The sequence below is a fragment of the Lathamus discolor genome, chromosome 5, assembly GCF_037157495.1.
Source record: "Lathamus discolor isolate bLatDis1 chromosome 5, bLatDis1.hap1, whole genome shotgun sequence".
Taxonomy (NCBI): Eukaryota; Metazoa; Chordata; class Aves; order Psittaciformes; family Psittacidae; genus Lathamus; species Lathamus discolor.
This window is the reverse complement of record NC_088888.1, coordinates 9,447,889-9,467,009: the sequence shown is the minus strand read 5'-3', so window position 1 is coordinate 9,467,009 and position 19,121 is coordinate 9,447,889. Positions and strand designations below refer to the sequence as shown.

The following is a 19,121-nucleotide window of genomic DNA, read 5'->3' as shown; positions in this document are numbered from 1 at the left end:
TTTTGGTTTAATATAAAATAACTTTCACCTCCACTTCCATATTCAACAATAAAAGCCTGAGGAGAGAAAATCAGAAGTGGGATGGACGTGCTGGGAGCAGAAGAGACCCATGATGAGTGGAAGCAGTGGAGGTAAGAGGGAGGAGGCAAGGAGGGAGCAGGGAGTTGGCAGAAGGGCAGCAGGCAGAGCTTGTTTGGAAGGGCTAGAGAGAACTGCTGCCTCTCTAAGTGAAGGCGAACAGTCTACCAATAAATGGAACTGAAATAAAAAGGTGGTGAGGAACTTATGCAGAGAAGCACCTTCAAGGGAAGGTATTGAAAATAAAGTTGTGAGTATCTGCAGATGGAAACTGAACTGAATGCTCTCCTGGGGTTGGAATGAATTGGAGTTGGGAGATGCTGAAGAAGGGCAGAGTGACAGGGGACATAGCAAGGTGGCTGTGGGACTGATAGCACACAGGGAGAGGTGCCTAACCCGGAGAAGATGAGCTGGTGCCTGCTTGTGGTGTGGTACAGCCCCGGGCAGCTGGCTCTGCCTTCATTTAGTATGTGCTGCCATTACATGCCAAGCAGAAGAACTTGCTCAGTCTTGAGCATCCTTACATCCCATCTGTGTAGCCGTCAGTACTGGAAACCTAATCTCCCTTGACAGGAAGATCTTGCTCGTGCAAGGGACCAATAACACGGTCATGCTAGAGGAGATGCAATGAAAATACCAAAACTCAGTGGAACAAGGAGGATTTAAAGCAAGAGCTTGGGCGTTAGCCTGATGATACCCAGAGGTAAGCTACTGCTGTAACCTTGCTAGACTGCTCTGTAGGAAGGGACCTTCATCCATCAAGTAATTTGTAATGTTGAGTAGATTTTACTGTCTAAATGTAAGTACTGACACCATGATTTAGATGACAGTTCATCTGAAATGGAGGAAGCCATCCACTGCCTGGAGAGAAAAGGTGACAGGCTGTTTCAGCCCCTTCATGCAAAGCCATTACTGAGTATCTATCTTTGCTACTAATTATGTGATTATAATGCCAAAAAGGGTGTGCAGAACATCTGCTTCAGGTAGATCTACACAAAAGGAGAGTTAGAGGAAAAAAAGAAAGTAAAAAAGGGAAGCATGAAAAGGTCAAGCATTAGGACAGGGGAAGCCCAACCATGTTTGCTTAGAAAGATGACCTTGAGCAAATATTGGGGTCCTCACACAAATGCTTCCAAGACCTGATGCAGGTTAGTCTCCATACACCTGAGTTATTCTTTAGTGGTGTTAAACTGATATCAATTAGGCAGTAAAAAGAAGAACCTGATAGCTAAACTGTGCTTCAACCTGACTCTCAAAGTCACCTGCTGGATTATTTCAGTGGTATGGCTGGTGCTGCAAAACCCACTGCTGGTGAAAGGGGCTCAGCTTTGCATTTGGTAATTTGGAGAGGAATCAAGTCAGTCAGAGCAAATTGGCCTTGACCAAAACATGCTGCTCTGCTCTTATTTAACTTTGCACTAAAACTGCTGGAATTCTGCAATCATCTGCTTGACTATGAACTTCCAGCAGCGAGAAGGGAAGGGGATTTCAACCATTGACGGAGGGGGCAAGATGTCAGGGAAAAGAATTAAAAGGCAATGAAGGCAAAAGCAGTTGATGAAAGAGGAGGAAGCTGGACTGGGGCTTTTCTTGGAGACACGGGGCAGGAGATTGGGGTCTCTCTGGAAAAGAGGGTACTATAAGCATCTGTATGTCATAGGTAAACACGGCAGGCAGGAAAGGAGGTGAGAGAGCAGGAGCTGAGCGTTGAGCTGGGCACTGGGATGAGTATGGCAGAAAGCAGGGACAGTGAAGTGGCTGGTGGCTGCTGTTTCCCTATGAGGCTTTCTCTCCACATATGGTATTTGTATCAGGGTGAGTATTTAGGAAAGGCAAGCCTTATTTCTTCCTTAATTAGGCTTACTCATACTACACAAGTCCCTGGGCTTATCAAGGAGCTGAGATATACAGTACTATTCAGTATATTCAATCCATCAGGACTGCCATTTTTATACAGCAGTTTGTAGAGGTCAAAGCTTTTCTTATTCCATCCAGTGTCCCGAAAATCTGTAATTAAATTGAATTAGGGGTCAGGTCTTTCTACAGTCCCTCTGATAAAGTGGTTTATACTGTTTAAAAAAGGAGAGGCCCTTGAAGAAACAGGAGTTACATATGAACAATGAAAGAGGAACAAATCACTGGTCCCAGTGTTATCAGTCCCTGAACCCCACAGAAATGATGGAGCTTATAATAAAATCATGCTGTTAATAAAATTAGCTGTGAGACTAGAGTGCTGTACGAGTCAACCACTGAAAACAAAGGGAGCATGTTAGAGAATACCTTTAAAATGAAATTACAGTTCCGTCCATGTCAAGGCATTTCCGTGAGGACTGCCAGGATTCTGCAACCGGTTCCTCCTAAGAATGATTGCGTTTACTTGGAAAGAAGGGCAAGATGGTATTTATAAAGCATGCCTGAGACAGAATTCTGCAGTCCTGCGGTTGAGCAGCCGAGCTTCTCTACAACAGCAATGCTGCATTTAAGCAGAAGAGGGCATTCGTTACCAAGCATCTGAGTTTGCTGAGGGCTCCCGTTTCTAGAGGGAAGGCATTTCAAACCGGTAAATTATTATATATATTTTTTAATGATTAATAAAGGTTCATAATCCAAAAATAAATCTTCGCTAGACATCATGTACCAAGAAGAGTATAAGTAATTACAAATTAAAACCTGTCTAGTAAATTAATGTTCGAGGCGCCCCTAAGCAGCACTATTCCAAATGCTGACAAAACCCCTAAAAATCAGGAGGGTTTGAACAGCATGCTAATCTTTTCCATAGTTTGACTTTGAAAACTCTTGTGAGTTGTTAAAGAGACTGCAATGGGGACAGCTGGACTGGACTTTCATTAGAACCAAGTCTAATGAAACCTGGATGCTGCTCCCAACTGGCATTTATGAGCTTGGGCAAAAGATCTGGTGTGTCCATGCCTCAGTTTCTTCTCTTAAAAGCGGGGTTAAATTTAACAGAAACCATATGCATGAAAATCACGACAGGGCTGTACTTTGTACTACAGGACACTGATACTAGGTTAAGATCACCAGTATCAAAGCTGACCAGTCAGTAGGACTAATGCTATTCACAGAGAATTGTGGCTGCTCCCTCCCTGGCAGTGTTCAAGGCCAGGTTGGACGGGGCTTGGAGCAACCTGGTCTAGTGGAAGGTGTTCCTGTCTCTGGCAATGGGTTGGAACTGGATGAGCTTTAAGGTCCCTACCATTCTATGGTTCTATGTTTGAATATTTTTTTCCTGTTCAGAGAAGATAGATTTTTTTCAGTGTACACCAGGCTTCCTCATGCTGCCCAGCTGACACTGCTCACAATGCCTGGATGAAAAGACACCTTCTCTAGGAATTTGTAAAAGAAATTATATAAAGTATGTTGCTAGACCTCAGATGAAAGCAGATGTGCCTTGGTGTAGCATGAACTGCACTCTGCAACCTCCCTGTGCAGTTTGGAAAGTTGTATTCCCACTCCCAGTTTTTGGTTTCTCTGCAGAGATAGCTGTGTACTATCAGGAGGCTTAGCCTGTTGTCCTTTACATGAAGGGAGCTGACACGCTGAGCTTGGTGACAGGAGTTTTGGTATTCACTGGCAATACAAAGGATATCATTCACAGCAGATGGGATATATCCACAGTGCCTTCTGCTGGTGGGATGTGTTAGGTATATGCAAACACAGACATGCAGTCAACCTGAAACGCAGGTGAATACCATTTGCTTTGCTCTGCAAGTTTTAATGTGGACATAACCAAAGTAACCCCACCATTATCTGAGACAGCCGAGGAGTCCTCTGGTATCAAGCTCCCCAACCTCTCTTTCTTTTTGAAGTTAGGCATAGAAATTGCACCAATTGCAGGGCACTTTGTAATCCCTGGATAAACAGAGGGTGGTAGAAGGCAGGGAACTGATTTATAAAAGCTTCTTTCCGCACTTCCACCTTTCTAAAGCTGCTGTGCAGCGTGCTGGCACATAGATGGCTCAGAATCATGTTTATCTGCCTCATGAGTAAGTTGCAGCCAGTTGCAGGATCACCATCTGCAACCCAGTGAGGACCCAGTGAGGTCCTCAAGGCTGCAGTCATCTCTGCTAACATGACAGGACTCACCAGACAGGGGAAGAATAATGATGCTCCTGGTATGCACCATCCCAGGCAGTTTCAAGTAAGCGCCGTGCTTTAAAAAGAAATGTTTTATCACTTAAATTATTCTATAAGCAAAGCAACATGAGGAAAAGGTAAGCCTTTCCTCATGATGATGCAGTGCACACAGAAGAGCTGAATATGCAACTGCTGTTTAATTCAAGATCCAGACAGTGTCATCAAACAAATTTTGTTGCAGAGCAAAATTACTTCAATAGCAAATTGCATTTGTCTCATTCGTGAATATGCAGCTTACAGTATTATTATGGATGTTGCTTCTTTGTTGTTGTTGTTGTTGTAGGTGTTAGTCTAGTTATATAATTAAGGGTCTGTCAGTATTTTCATTAGTCTTTTCATTTTTAGGATGTGTAAGTCAGCCTCAAAAATTAACGCTTAATGGGTGAGTCGCCACACGCCAAATAGCACTGTACCAACACAGCTATCTAAAAACTGAGAGGAAAAAGAAGGGGAAAAGAAGGGAAAAGGAATGAAACAGAAAAGATGGCGTTTCTAGGTTCTCAGAATCATAATGGCAACACCACTCCACGTACAGAAGGTGCATAAAGACCAAAGTGTATATTTTCCTACATATATGAGATTAATGAACATTTTTCCAGATGAGCAACTGCGAAAATGGTAGATCTCTGTATTAACATGTGAACAGATTGCGGCAAATGTAAGCAATAATTTGCGTAGTTGTACCAGATTGCTGCTACTTAACCGGTAGCTTCAGCTATCTCCCTGTTTATGGGGTAATAACGACTTCAGAGTTTATTAAAGCAAAATCATACACTTTTGTAGCCAGCTTTCCTAGGTGTATTCCGGCACCACGGGTAACCCGTTCTCCAGACAAAGCCTCCTCTCCCCTGTGCTCATAAGCTGAAGACTCAGGTTATTGCTCAGGGCCTGAACTGCAAACCGGGCCCCTTGGCGGCCTTAAGCTTTGTGCAGGGGCAGATCCTTCTCTTCAGTCTCTGAAAGAAGAAACCAGCGTTCAGTAACCGTCACCCGGATCCTGCGGGGGGTCCGGGGCAGAGAGGACAACCGCGAGCCCACCGACGAGAAGGAGGAAGAAACGCCGAGGGGGGGGGGGCTAGGCGGGACCGGCAGTGGAGAGCCCGCGTTCCCGGGGCAACGCCGCCTTAAGGCGGGAGGGCGGCGAGGGGCGGTCGGCTGGCGGGCATCATGGCGCATGCTAGCCTTGTGGTGAGCTGCGGCGAGGCTGGGCTCCGACCCGGCCGGCATCGCGGCGGGTTACCCGGGGCTCAGGGGCTGTGAACGGCTCGGCGGGGTCTGGCTGCCCCTCCGTGCGGGAGAGAGAGGTTGGGGCCAGGGCCCCCGGCCGTGGCCTCCTGGTCCCTGCAGGCGGTGGTGCCCAGGAGGAGCCTCCAGCTCTTCCCTTTGCAAGGCGTTATTTTTTAGGCGGTGGAGGTATAAAAAAAGGGGTTTGTAGGCAGAAGCATCGTGGCAGGGGTCGGTGCGAGGTGCTGGGTAGCTCCAGGCGCGGAGGGTTGCTGTGCAAGCTTAGAGGTGACAAGGAGAAAGGGCCTTAAGCCCCCTCTGGGCTTTATCTTCTGCTGCCTCTCCTTAGTGGGGACTTGAGAGGGTGCTTCAGATGACAGTAATCCCAGGGAAGCCTCGGAGGCTTCGCTTCTAAGATTTGCTTTTGGCTTTTGCTTTCCCTGCCATCCCTCTGGAGTTTGTTCACCAATGGTGCTGGCAGTTCCAATGTGGATGGCTTGGTTCTGGCAAAAAAAGCTGTGTGTGTGAAAGCCAGAGTACAGTAACATCTGCACTGTGACCGGTCCTCTTTAATTTGGAAACATGTAGTGTTTGAATTGTACAATCGCTATGTACAGTTTTCATATAGCGCAATGGATGTTCTTTCTTTCTGTACACCGCTGCTGGGGAGAATGGTCCTGCCTGGAGCCTCTAGCAGAAAGCTCCAGGGGAGACTCGAGGTCGACCCTTCGGCTTTTGGAGTCGGGGGTACAAGGGATCTGTGGCCAGCTATACTCCAGCTAAGAAGGAGAAAAATAACTGCTACTGCTGAACCTAGGACATTATAGCTTGGCCATCCTGGGGAGAGGAATGGGCCTGTTGAAAGATTTCAATTCAGTTTCTCTTCTGGATTAGTAATGACGGCAATGCATTTGACATTCAGTCTTGTCAGCATCTTTTAGTGTAGTAGTACAACAATAATTATTTTTTTTCTCATTTTCCTAGTATCCTGAAATGTGGGAGAATTGGAGAGCTCTAAGCTCCCATAAGAAAACATGCATAAGTATGGTTGTTTTAAAGTAGCGCCATGTTATGCTGGTAGCTTTTTGCGAACAGTGTAACTTTTTACTTCTTAATAACTTACAGGTTTCTGGGTTTGTTTTTTGTTTTGTTTTTTTTTTTTAAGCAACCTTTTTATCATCTTCAGTTTAGCACAGCTTTAGAGCAGTAAAATAATAATTTGATGTTAGGAAAATATAAATTAATATCCTGGAATCTTAATTTCTGAGGTGTCCTGAAAATCTCAGCTTCATCTTTCACCTTATGTAGGCTGTTCTGGGGGTAGTGATAGTCAGTTTAAACTTCAGCAGCTTAAATCACTAAAAGCTTACTTTACATTTGCATCTGAGTGGGTCAGTCTTCCAGCTCATGTCTAGACCAGTTGGCCAGGTCTGACTAGAGGATCCAGTTTTAATTACTGACATGAGTTGGGCTCCTGTTGTATTGTAAGATGACTGATATATATTGATAACTGGAGCATTAAAATTTCCATAGCTAAATTACTATATAGCATCAGACTGTTGCCAAAAAGAAAAAAATAAACTGTTTCTGATTTCTTTCAGGTTGCTTATATTATGCTTTTGGTAGAATTGGCACATCTCAATTCTGGTAGTTTGTGTTGGTTGGTCTTTAAGTTGGGTGTGATGACACTAGAATGATACAGTTTTAAACTGGTATTTTAGATGTGCTTTTTTATTTCAAAACAATATGGCACAGCAACTGTTTTTGTAGTATTTCTAGGATTTTCTTAAGCATTACTGTAGCATAGAAGCCAATAATTTGAGGCTTGAATCCAGTATTTTTCCAGGGATGTTGGATTTAAAAGAATGAATGGTCTTGCAGACCTTTGCACTTGGGAGTATTCAGCTTATTACACTGCTCTGTTCATGTTCTTCAGTTTGTAACAGTAGTTTTTACAGCGAGTTTAGATTGGTACTGTAATTTCAAATGACTTAATGTTCATCTTAACTTGAAAACATTTTTATTTTCTTAAATGTAGGCCAAACTATACAAGTCTGTTATTGAAGATGTGATTGAAGGTGTGCAGGAACTCTTTGCAGAAGAGGGTTTAGAGGAACAGGTTCTCCAAGATTTGAAGCAGGTGTGTCGGGTTCCCCGCATTAATAGAAGTTCTGTGTTTTATTTTTTTCTTTTGGGATGGTGCATCTGACCTTTTGTTTGCCCTCTAAAACATGCATATTTTGTCCCAACTTAAAGTTAAAATATCCATTGAATGATGTGTTGGGCTGCTGGAAGTTGGAATTCAGTGGTGATTGTCACCATGTTTGTTGGATAGAATCAGTCGATTTACTCTTGGAAAAAACAGGAATATGTGATGATAATTTTAGCTGTGCTTTGTTTTTAAAGCTGATGGCTGTTGACCTTAATAATAATCTTTCTGCAGCGTTGGGAAACCAAGGTGATGCAGTCTAAAGCAACAGAAGGCTTCTTCAAGAATAGCCACCATTCTCAATGGATTACCCTGCAGCTGCCGCAGAATCTTCACCGTGTTCTGCAGGCTTCAACAGGTCAGATGTTGTTGATTACAACAGATGCAAATTAAGAATCCCTTAGTGATTCAGAAATCTTTTTGGAAGACTTGAAAGTTCTGGAATAATCTTGGTTTATGATGCTTTTGTATCCCTGTCTAGCATGATGGGGAATGGTAATTATTAGAAAGCAGAATTTTACCAATAAAGGACAAGTTAAACTTTGATAAACTAATGAGTTCTGTCTACATGCTTGTAATCTGCTGTTTATTTCCAGTAGCAAAATTTGGAGAGCATTTTAGCCAATTGCAAACGTACCAGTAGGGTTAAGCTTTCACTTCCCCTTTTGTTGTATGACATGATGTGTGCAGAGATTGTATGGCATATTTGTGCCATGCATCTCTGCTGTTGTGTTGGAGTTTAATAATGTTCTGCATTTGTTTAAATGTAATCCCTTGCTCAAACAGAAAAGTGTGAGTGGTTTTTGTTTGCCTCTCAGATCTCCTAAAAGCAGTATTCCCTTTGCAGAGAAGTACTTGACTTTCACACAACCCCTTGCATCAGGGCCTATAAGTCTCAATTATGTCCAGCTGACCACTGTGGCAATGTTGTGATAGACTGTAATGCTTAGCTGAGATTTTTCCCAGTGGCGAGCCATTAGATCGTCTCCCGGTAAGGACAAATAAACACAGAATAATGAGATGATTTAATTAAAACCTGTGTTGTAGTGCACTTCACAGGGACTCTTCATCTGGGGTTTTTTTGTTTTGTTTTGTTTTTTTACAGTCTTTATAGTTGAATGGGCTGGTTTTGGAGACAGATGTTTTATTTATTCCATCTGGTTAAAGGGAGTATACTTTTGAGTTTGTTTGCTATTGGAGGCTTTACATTTAATGAGTTTTACTTTGTTACTCCTAGTTTTTGGAAGAGCAATACTAAGGCAAAACAGTCTGTTGAAGCCAGTGAACTTTTTATTTGCCGTTTTGTTTTTTTTTTTTTTTTTTTTTAAATGGAATTTGAATTTTTCCATGGTTAGGGATTTTCAGAGTAGTTAGGGTTACTCAGTTGTTTGCTTCTTGAAGCCTGGGAAAGTTTTTCATTTGGTTTATCTTCACTGAAGTCAGTATTGAGTGTTTTTGAAAATCGCACCCTAGTGTTCCTACCATTAGCACTATTGGATTTGCTATAGTGCAGAAAAATACTCGCATACTTTCCACTTGTTTACAAGGCAATACGTTTTACATATGCGTTCTTGGTCGTGTTAACATGGTGGTATTGCACATCTATGCATGTAATGGATGGCATGTAGAAATGGCATGCTTAAATTTTACAGTGCAGCTTAAACAGATCAAATAGTTATAATAAATATTTGATAAACAAACAAACAAATCTCCAAGACCAGCTTTTAGCAAAATATAAGTTTTGTCAATTCAGGGTATAATCTTTTCTTCCCTCAAGTACAGCGTAAGCTTGAAGCAGCATAAAGGGAAGTATATTTAAGAGCCTTACCTTGATGTGTTTCTTTGTTGATCTAATGAGTGTGAACTGAAATCAAATTGCTTTAGTTTCAGCAGTCCTTGCTGTAAATTACTGAATCACAGAATCCCACAGAATCACAGAATCCCAAGGGTTGGAAGGGACCTAAAAAGATCATCTAGTCCAACCCCCCCGCAAGAGCAGGGTAACCTACAGTACATCACACAGGAACTTGTCCAGGCGGGCCTTGAATATCTCCAGTGTAGGAGACTCCACAACCCCCCTGGGCAACCTGTTCCAGTGCTCTGTCACTCTTACAGTAAAGAAGTTCTGTGCCTGAAAAATTAACATTTTTATATTTTTTGGTTTTATAGCTTCTTTTGTCATCCCAGCTGCCAGAGGTTTTCAGCATTTTAAAGCAGTAGACCCGGTATGTAGCTGTAGTGATGTTTTCTTTCAGTTTTGATTATTCTGAATTCTAAATGATTGTCAGTTGTTAATAGGCTTAAGGGGAGGCAAATATTAAGTATTTTCCATGTATAGATCTTCAGAACAGCATTTAGGGGACTGAAAAAGTAGCATTTCTCATGATACCACTTGTGCAGTATGGCAAGAGAGCAGGAGTCCTGCTGAGAGAGAATAAACAGCTAAGGAAACTCTTTGTTGCTTCTGGTCCTTTTAGTGACTTATTTTTTGTGAAAACCATGCAAAAATTAAGAGTCTGCAGAGAGAGAGCTGTAACTTTGCTGCTTCTATTTGAGCAATAAAAAGGGATGGGATATCTACCAGTTGGTTTTGCAAGCAGTGCCGCCAGAAGTGTGTTGGAAGATGTGGCTTTGTGTATTTAGCTCATAGGATGGAAATGTAGTAATGGACATACGCATCTACAGATAGGTGTGTTTTTTTTTTTTTTTTTAAATCACTGGGTATTACAATAATTCATGATTGGGATATCCTAGCACTAGTGAAGCTGTGAGCAGCATTATCCATGAGATACAGAAATCACTCAGAAGACAATGGGTGCTTTTAGAGTTGACAGGTTCTAAACTCTGGGCATGGCAAAATTTCTTTGGGAAGAGGCTACTAACTGTCAGAGCTTGATGAATTTACTGGATGCCTCCTGAGCCTCAAGCTAACTAGCTTGCCAGGCTGACATATAATACAGAGAAGATGTTTGTGTAATGTGCAAGTTTCCTGATTAAAAAAATGGAATTCCCTGGAACAGCTAGTTTGAAAGGGAGACATATATCCAACTCCACTTGCCAGGATTGAAAACGAATGTGAAGTGACTTCACAGGCCTAGGCAAGGAGCCTCTGCTGTGTGGAGTAATGCATAAGCTTAGGATAAAGTGGCTCTTGAGTGGAAAAATACTTTTCTGGATGGTGTGTACATTGAAGGGGTAGAGGAAAGTGTTCTGTTAACAAAAAGGAAATGTGATAATTGGAAAATAGGAAATACTTGGGACAAGTTATTATCCTATCAATATAGAATGCTCTTTACATGTCTAAGTTTCAAAAGTCTGAAGCAACTCTTCAGTAAAGATGATCACAAAAAGGCCCTCGATGTTTCAGCTGGATATGTTATGTGTGACATCTAGGGCCCTAGGAGATAAAGTATGCACTGTTTCTTAATGAAGCTCTTGTGTATCTAGGGTGCTTCACGAGCAGGTGCAACTCTTACTCACCCTTCGGGTATTGCTTATCCTGTACATGTGCCAGCTGGAGTGATGCTACAGACAGCATCTGGTAAGATTAAAGAGATGTAAAATGTTACAGCATGTGGACTGTGTGGGTAGTGAAAGATGGTGCTGAGAACAGTAGATAAAACAAATAGGAAGTTAAAGTATAGGTTAGTGGAGCCATTTATCCTCCCCTTTCTTTGTTATTTGTGTTTGTGATTGCTGCATAGGGAAGTAATAATGGTGATTAATTAGTGTCTCAGCTGTGCACACTTGCAGGTTAGTTAACATGGGCTGCCAGGTTATTTTGTTTACAATTGCTCACAAATGTGCTCCTTTGTCAGTCTGGGCACAGGTATCTCCTTGTATATGAGGGACAATCTTTCCTTCTGGTGCTTTGGAATCAAACTGATTTCTTATTCAGATAAAATCCAGTTATTCATTAACCTTTTGCTTACACTCTTTTGTTGATAAAACTGCCTGTAGTGCTTGTACAAAAATGTGCTTGTACTGCTTAGGGTGTGATGAGTGGAAGGCTTATTTCTGTCATAGATTGACTCTTCTCTCCAACAGCTGTTCCTTGATGAGAACTTATGTCTCTAGATACCTATTTCAGGTATAATCACTAAGGTTTGGAGACCTATAGGCTGATATGAGTGACTGTGTTTAAGCATGTGTGTGGGGAAAAGACTATTTACATGAAATTGGGAAGTTAGCTCTGGCATCTCAATTCTAACACTAATAAGAATAACTCTAAGGATTAAATCTGGGGAAAGTACTGCTTTGTAGGCATCCTGTTTCTCATGATTTGCCTTCATGTTTGCTATTGGTAATTAGTGGTAACAGGACAGTGACCTGGATGAACCTGTAGTTTAACCTGTTGAAGCAGTTTGTAACTCTTCTCTTTGTAGGGCACCTTTATAAGGTAAATGTGCCTGTTGTGGTCACGCAGACCACAGGAGATGTGAATATTCTCCATCATCCTGTTCAGCAGATGTATCAGCCCCTTGGGCAACCTTCAGTTCTGCAAGCCAATGTTGCCAGTGTTGCACAGGTGAGTGATGTCACCTGTGAAGAAGGCACAGCATCTTCTGCTGAAATACTGCAGCCCCAGGACACTGCTGTCCAGCACACCATGGTTTTTCAACAAAATGTTGTGGAAAAAAACAACCTGGAGAACTCTGCCGATACATCTTTGGTCCAGCAGCCCTCTGTGAGTCAGCAGCAGCTTCCAAGTGATGCAGCATTAAATCGGTGTGCAGACTCAACAGAAAAATCCCAGCATGGGAGTCTTCACACAGCTGTGTTTACTCCAGAATCCTCCAAAGGGTTTTCTCCTGCCGAATCCCTGGCAAACAACTCGAGCAGTGTGCTGTTGGATGTGGAGGAGCAGTTAGACATTCAGCTTCAGGAGTCAGTGCACCAGCAGGTGTCTGATGATATAATTGACCTGATTATCATGGGCAACAGTTTGGATGATGGCACTGTTCTGAAAGATCAGGACAGAATTGCTTCCTCTGACAAGGTAAGACCTTGTATTTCTCAGCTGGTGAAAATACATCCATTGGAGATGGTTGGTTGAAGTATCATGAGAGATGTGGCAGAGGGGTTGGAATCAAATGATCTTTAAGGTCCCTTGCAACCCTAACCATTCCATCATTCCATGTGATCTTAAGCTTGTTTTGAATAGCAGTAGCTGTTTACTAGTAGTTTTACATTAAGAATTGTTCACAAATGTTGCTGAAATACTGGGATTGATGAGAATGTCAATCTAAATGCTCAAAGTGGAGTGGATTGATATGATGTATACTTAGACTTACTGACTATTTTGGGGGATTAGAGTTGTTTGGGTTGTTTTTGTGACTGAGCAGACATGGATGACCCTTTGAGAACTCCTGTGTCATTCTGACACTGTATCTGCATATGGATACTGCCCAGTTGTGGGCAAATTGCTTTGCAGTTTCACCTGGAGTTAGTTTTAACTCATCATGTGTGAAGAGCATTGAGAATGCATATTAAGTATGAAAAGTCAGATTTGATAAGTGAAAGTCTGCTGGAAGGAAATGTATTTCCTTGGGGGGGGGGAATCCTAAACAAACTAGAATTCACCTCAAGCTGTGAGAAAAACTTGAATGATTTTAATTAATAAGCCACTTTCTTGACCTCATCTAATTTTTGTTCCAGAAATTATTTGCAGATGTTTGAAGTTCAGGCTGGTTTGCTAACTTTGAGTTGTAGTGCTTAGATGTGATTGAAGCAAATTTAATAATGGTAATGACAAATGTCTGTAAATTGAAAGCATGTTCTGTTTCTCATCTGAACTTTGATGGCACGATGATGAAGACTGTCTGTAGTAAGAATGGAAGGGCAAAACAAAGTGTGATTTTTCTTGAACTAGAAAGTGTATGTGGAAGAGAATTAAGTGCTACAATAAAAAATTAATGAGAAACTGAAGATGGCTGAAAGCTTAAGGCCCTTTTATGCTCCTGTGAATGCTCTGTTTAGGAATTCTAGCACTTTTATGAGCAGTAACTTGAAGTAGTGAAATACTGTCTCTCTCAGCTTCTTATCTCTTATTTAAACAAAGCATTTTGATTGAGTTGAGGAAGAGGGATGAGTTCATATTGACTTCTGTTTCAAAAATGAAAAATGTTATTTTTGGGGGTGGGGAAGTAGTTTATTTCATTTTTTGGGTTGGTTTTGGAGTTTTCTTTGCAATAGAAATTCTAAAGGCCTGCTCTATCAACTTCTTAAGTTGTTTGAGTAGAATAGTGTTTAAAGAAAAGTCTAGGAAAATGTCTTTCTGTATTGCTGAGGAATATATGGCATGGATTCCATTTAAGCTTAAGTGTAAGAACAAGATTTGCAAATGTACTCAGGGTTTACAAGAAGGCCAGGACTCGAAACTCTCATTGCCCCAATTTTATTACTTTATTAAACAAAAATCTCAGGCTTTGAGACATTTAAACAATGATAGCTATGTGGTGTTAATTCACAAGCTGTCTCTGGTCTGTTTTCTTCCTGTCAGGTGGAATCCGCTGTGCAGATGGAATCTAATTTACAATCAGAAAAGGATATCTGCAGTGACATTGAAGGCATAATTCAGCTAGATGGTACTGGTGATGCTTCTCCCAAGAAAGAAATACCACATACAAAAGATGGGGAGGAGAGCGAATTCATTGGTGTTGTTGAATCAGAGGATTTAAAAGTTTTGGATGATGAGGGCGATGAAGAATGTGGCAGTACTTCGGACACAGAGTCTAGCAGCAGTGGTGGTGATAATGAAGAGCCCCAAACAGATTTAGTTGAGGAGGTAATTTACTTGTAAGCCTTGTGATGCACAATATGATAGTATATCCATCTTGACTGTTGAATTGTTTGACCCAACCTGATTCCTGGTATGTGTAATGCAGAGAATGCATAGTTAAGTTAGATACCTCTTGAGATAGAAGGTACTGCTGAGAAATTATTTGAGCTTATTCTGAGGACTGTGGACAAATGAAAGAGATGTTGAGAAGTCATTTGTTTATTGGATGAATTAAAATACTTAATCACCAGAATTAAAGTTCAATAGTAAAATGCAGGCCTCAGTGGAATGGAGTTTTGCTTTTTAATTAAGACCAGGATACAAATCTAGGTTTCGTTCCTTTCTGAAGGACCCAGGGAATTAGATGGAGAAGAGAACAATGTGATACAAGTACATAATGTTTCCTAGGAAAAGGGTTTCCTTGAAGATGTGCAATTTTGTTTTCTGGAGATTCACAAGAGAACCAACTCCTAGCATCTGGACTTAAAATGAATGCTAGTTGATTAGTAGCGTTCCAGTTACTGGGGTCAGTTTTGTTAGTTTGCAGTCTTGCTTTTTGACCTGTTTTTTGTTTAGAGTGTTTTTGAGAATGTAAGCACGTAAAGATGTTTATAAATGAGCTCTGTACAACACGGTCTTCATAGCCTCTAGGTCTTTATTTTTTCCAGTGATAACCTTTACTGTTCTAGGTGTGTTTAATGACAAGTATATTCAGTGCTGTTCTGAAAGAATGTATAAAATACGATTTTAATTTCTAGGACCCCTTAAATTCTGGTGATGATATCAGTGAACAGGACATTCCAGACTTGTTTGACACCGACAATCTAATAGTTTGTCAGTATGACAAGGTAGAGTATATAGTTTTATTTTTGATCCTTAATTATTATAAATAATATCTTCAGCAAGTCCATGGTCTACTGTCAGTGCCATTTAAAGGAAACCTGATGCTGTAATAACTGAGTGTTTAAATTACGTGCTCAGCTGACAGTAAGCTGAAGACTTACCTGCTGTTTTCTGAAATGAGGATAATCAGTGGGTTCATAATGGCCTATTAAAGGAAAGGGAACCAAATCCTGCAAAATAAAGATTTGGAAAGCAGCAAAAGCTTATGCATTTACTTAAATTGTAAGTAATATCAACAGTACCATGGATGGATGAGTGCATTTTCAGCCATGGATTAAGACTTTCAAAATGGGTAAGAGAAAGAGGAGTACATGTACTTTCTTTTACATTTCTTTGTCTTTGAAGTGCTCACTGAGAGTTTTTCCTACCAGAATTCTGTTGTTTGGAAAACAAAGAAGGGCCATTTTATTCTCCTTCATTTTAATGTTTAAAATTCAATCTTATTTTGAACTCTTCAAGATTATGTTAAAGTTAGGAGTATTTAATTTGGTTTTGGACACTTCTTTGTCAGTAGTTTAAAAGCTGACAAAACAAAGTCCATATTTGATTTAGAGCCAGATATGGACAGATATGTCTATAGTTTGCTTAAGAACTTTTGGCTTTTATTCTTTCAAAACTGACTAGTGATATTTTTTTTTGTGTGTTCACCTAGGCCTCCCTTAACAGTGTCTGTGTTTTAGGAAATAGTGAGGTGCGAGGAAAATTATCTTTATTAAAGTGTTACTGAAATGAGTAATTTGCGAATACGTGGTTAGAGAGATGTGTTTAGAAGATGCACCTGAAATGAAGCCTCAATGCTTGTGTTGCATTGAAAAAGTACGCAAGGGTTTTGAATCTGCTGAACTTGGTATATAAAGAATGCTTTTGGCAAAATTATTGTCTTGTTTATTTTCATCCCTCCTTTTTCCTTCTGGACTTGAAAATAGACTGATTAGAATCCAAGAAAATTTCTGGGGTTGTTTAAAATGTGTTCTTTTAGTATTAAATATTTTCTTCAGTATAGATTGTTTTGCAGGTGTTTAAAAATAAACAGAATATGCAAACACTTTCTTATGGGTTTGCATGTCTGTACGCAAGCAACATTGCTTTGCAGTGCATACTGGAGAAGAAAACCACTGCAGTTTAGTTCAGCCGTACTTGTTTGCAGGGTGCAATATATTTTGGGATTGATACACGCATGAAATTGCTCCATTATTGTCTTGTTTCCTGTCACACAGCTCCCTTTGCTTCGGGAGCTGGGGAGATGCTAAGATTCAGGAGGTTGTTCCCTTGTGTGTTCAGCAGTGCTTCACATGTTTTGGGCTATCAGGATTTTAAAAGAAAATCAAGGGTTGTAAACCAAGTTGTGCTTAAAACACCCTTTTTAATGGATGGTCTAAGATATGTATTTTGGGGGGTGTGGGGGGTATTGATTTGGTTTTTTCCATCAGATACATCGAAGTAAGAACAAATGGAAGTTCTACTTAAAAGACGGAGTGATGTCCTTTGGGGGTAAAGATCACATTTTTTCAAAAGCCACTGGAGATGCAGAGTGGTGAAACCTCACTGAAGTACGTACTTTAAGGCTGTGGCACTATTCCTTTACAAACCTTCTGTGAAACAACTTGTCTTGTTTTGCCATAAAAAGTAAAACCAGCAAAACAAAGCTGTGATAAAAATGTGCAAAAAGTATTGTCAAAACTTGCAAACTAAACCACATTATTCTTAGCTACGCAGTTATCTTCACTGTTCTTTTCTGATTATTTCATTACTTTTCTACACAAGAAATGTCATTGGAATAAGTGTCTTTAAAGACCAGAATGCTGAACCTGTTTTGTAATTCAAGAAGCTAGTGCAATAGTAACTGGCTAAATGTAAGTAAATATCGGTTCTGTTGGTTTTCTTTCCACATATTTTAAAAAAGAGCTAAAGTATGAGTTGAAATATAAAAAAAAAAAAATAAAACTACACTGTTGTAGGTTATACTATGCATTTCTCTTCAAAGGCTGCTGAGTTAGAAAAAGAGCAGCATCTCTGCAAGTTTGAAACCTGTGGCTGTTTCAGCTGTGTACTTTTCTCTCCCCTTTCCTTTCTCCCTTGCTTATTTTGTTGTTGCTTTGTGTTTTTTTGACTTCATCTTAAATACAGGTGCTTAAGATTTAAGTCAGGAAATGTGGATGGAAGACCTTTGAGCTCTCAATATATGAGAATTATTATTGTTTATTCTATACCTTCTGTCTTCTGAGATGCAATGAACAGTGAGATTTAACATTAAAGTGTGATTTATTTTCACTGTCAATGCAAAATCATTTAAGTTTGCTTCTGTACATATCCACCACATTCTGGGACTACAGACCAGTAAGCTGTGAATGATACAAATTGTGTATGATAATAAAATGTCAACTCGTACATGTTTCAAGCAGAGAGTTGTTTGTGTTCCCTGAATATAAACTTTGCTTAGAGAAGTGTGTAGAAGCCATACATATGACAGTAGCTTATCCTGCCATGAGAACTGCATTCCTAGCAGTCCTTAATATTTTGTTTGTTCCTCTAGAAATAGAGGTCAAAAAAGTTCTGTGTCATGTGTCTGGGCCATAACCATTCAGAGCTACAGCTTGCTTCTGGCTAGGTCTAGTTCCGTGTAGGGCAATACCGGAAACTAAATGGTAAATTCTCAGCAAGGCTGACTTAGAGTGGAATAATCCTGCTAGAATCATAGAATGGTTTGAGTTGGAAAGGACCTTAAAGCTCATCCAGTTCCAACCCCTTGCCATGGGCAGGGACACTTTCCATTAGACCAGGTTGCTTCAAGCCCCATCCAACATGGCCTTGAACACTGCTGGAGATGGAGCAGCCACAGCTTCTCTGGGCACCCTGTGCCAGCACCTCAGCACCCTCACAGGGAAGAATTTCTTCCTAATGTCTAATCTAAATCTTCCCTCTGTCAGTTTAAAGCCATTCCTTTTCTCTTGTCACTACATGGCCTTGTAAAAGTCTGTCCAGCTTTCTTGTAGGCCTCCTTTAAGTATTGGAAGACTGTTACAAGGTTTCCAATGAGCTTTGTTTTCCTCAGGCTTAACAAGCATAGCTCTCTCAGCCTGTCTCCATAGCAGAGGTGCTTCAGCCCTCAGAGCATCTTTGTGGCCTCCCCTGGACTCACTCGAGCAGTTCCCTGTCCCTCTTCTTTTGGACAGTGCTACAAACAAGCACATGGCACCCCTACCTTCTGACTGCTTCTTTTACATCTGCTGGAAGGGAGACATCATGAGACAATTTGTTTTTCTCTGCTCTCTTAGAGGATGCAGAGGCCTTGAAGAGAAGGAAAAGAAGTGGAGAGAAGGAATATATAGAAGAAATAGGGGAAGGAAAAAACCGCTTGTGCTGATGGCATAAGCAATTGAGATGCTTTCCTTGTGGGGTGTGTTTTCAACAGCTGTTGAGTTTCTTGCATGCTTTTTTTTGTTTTGGTTTTGGTTTTATACATATCTGCTGCTTTCCAGTACCAAAGACAGGACACTGAACTACAGGGCCTGACCTGAGTGTGGCGTTTCTTTTGTCTTTTACATATACTGCTGATGGCATGTGAAGAATTGTGTATTTGGAGACAGTTAAAATATTACTGTGTGTGATTTCTTTTTTCCCCATTCAGCTGACTTTCAGCCACACTGGGGCTCTGCTTCAGACTCATAAATGCACAGGAAATGTAGCTGTTACTATATGATGGATGCTTTTAGATTTCAGCACTCCCACAGGCTCCAAGGTGTTCATGCTCCATAAATGTGTACATTATGA

At 40.8% G+C, this 19,121-nt stretch overlaps 2 protein-coding genes across 7 annotated transcripts in view; one reads left to right on the top strand and one right to left on the bottom strand.

Annotated features, from left to right (window-relative positions):
• The first annotated feature begins 5,369 nt into the window (after positions 1-5,369).
• GTF2A1L (general transcription factor IIA subunit 1 like) lies at positions 5,370-17,748 on the top strand. Of its 2 annotated transcripts, none has more exons than XM_065679663.1 (9): positions 5,370-5,421; positions 7,496-7,597; positions 7,901-8,024; positions 9,836-9,891; positions 11,114-11,207; positions 12,052-12,665; positions 14,169-14,453; positions 15,206-15,295; positions 16,781-17,748. In XM_065679663.1, exons 1-9 carry the CDS (start codon positions 5,401-5,403, stop codon positions 16,886-16,888), a joined length of 1,494 nt encoding a protein of 497 aa, XP_065535735.1. In that variant the 5' UTR covers positions 5,370-5,400; the 3' UTR covers positions 16,889-17,748. The 2 variants fall into 2 exon arrangements, with proteins under 2 accessions (XP_065535735.1, XP_065535736.1); XM_065679664.1 differs by lacking the exon at positions 5,370-5,421 and adding an exon at positions 5,559-5,646.
• LHCGR (luteinizing hormone/choriogonadotropin receptor) overlaps positions 14,048-19,121 on the bottom strand; it is a 31,695-nt gene continuing 26,621 nt past the window's right edge. For 2 of the 5 annotated variants that reach the window (XR_010612837.1, XM_065679659.1), the window contains one exon: positions 14,446-15,520. Coding sequence is in view for 4 of the 5 variants with exons in the window: in XM_065679659.1 (XP_065535731.1) it covers positions 15,499-15,520 (22 nt within the window). In the remaining variant the exon portion in view is untranslated. Of the gene's footprint in view, positions 15,521-19,121 lie in introns of all 5 variants that reach the window. The other 3 variants (XM_065679660.1, XM_065679661.1, XM_065679658.1) reach the window with 3 other exon arrangements.

Coding starts and splice junctions, on each gene's coding strand:
- GTF2A1L (XM_065679663.1), top strand. CDS start 5,401: ATGGCGCATGCTAGCCTTGTG. Junction 14,454..15,205: donor AAACAGATTTAGTTGAGGAG/GTAATTTACTTG, acceptor TTTAATTTCTAG/GACCCCTTAAATTCTGGTGA. Junction 15,296..16,780: donor TAGTTTGTCAGTATGACAAG/GTAGAGTATATA, acceptor TTTTTCCATCAG/ATACATCGAAGTAAGAACAA.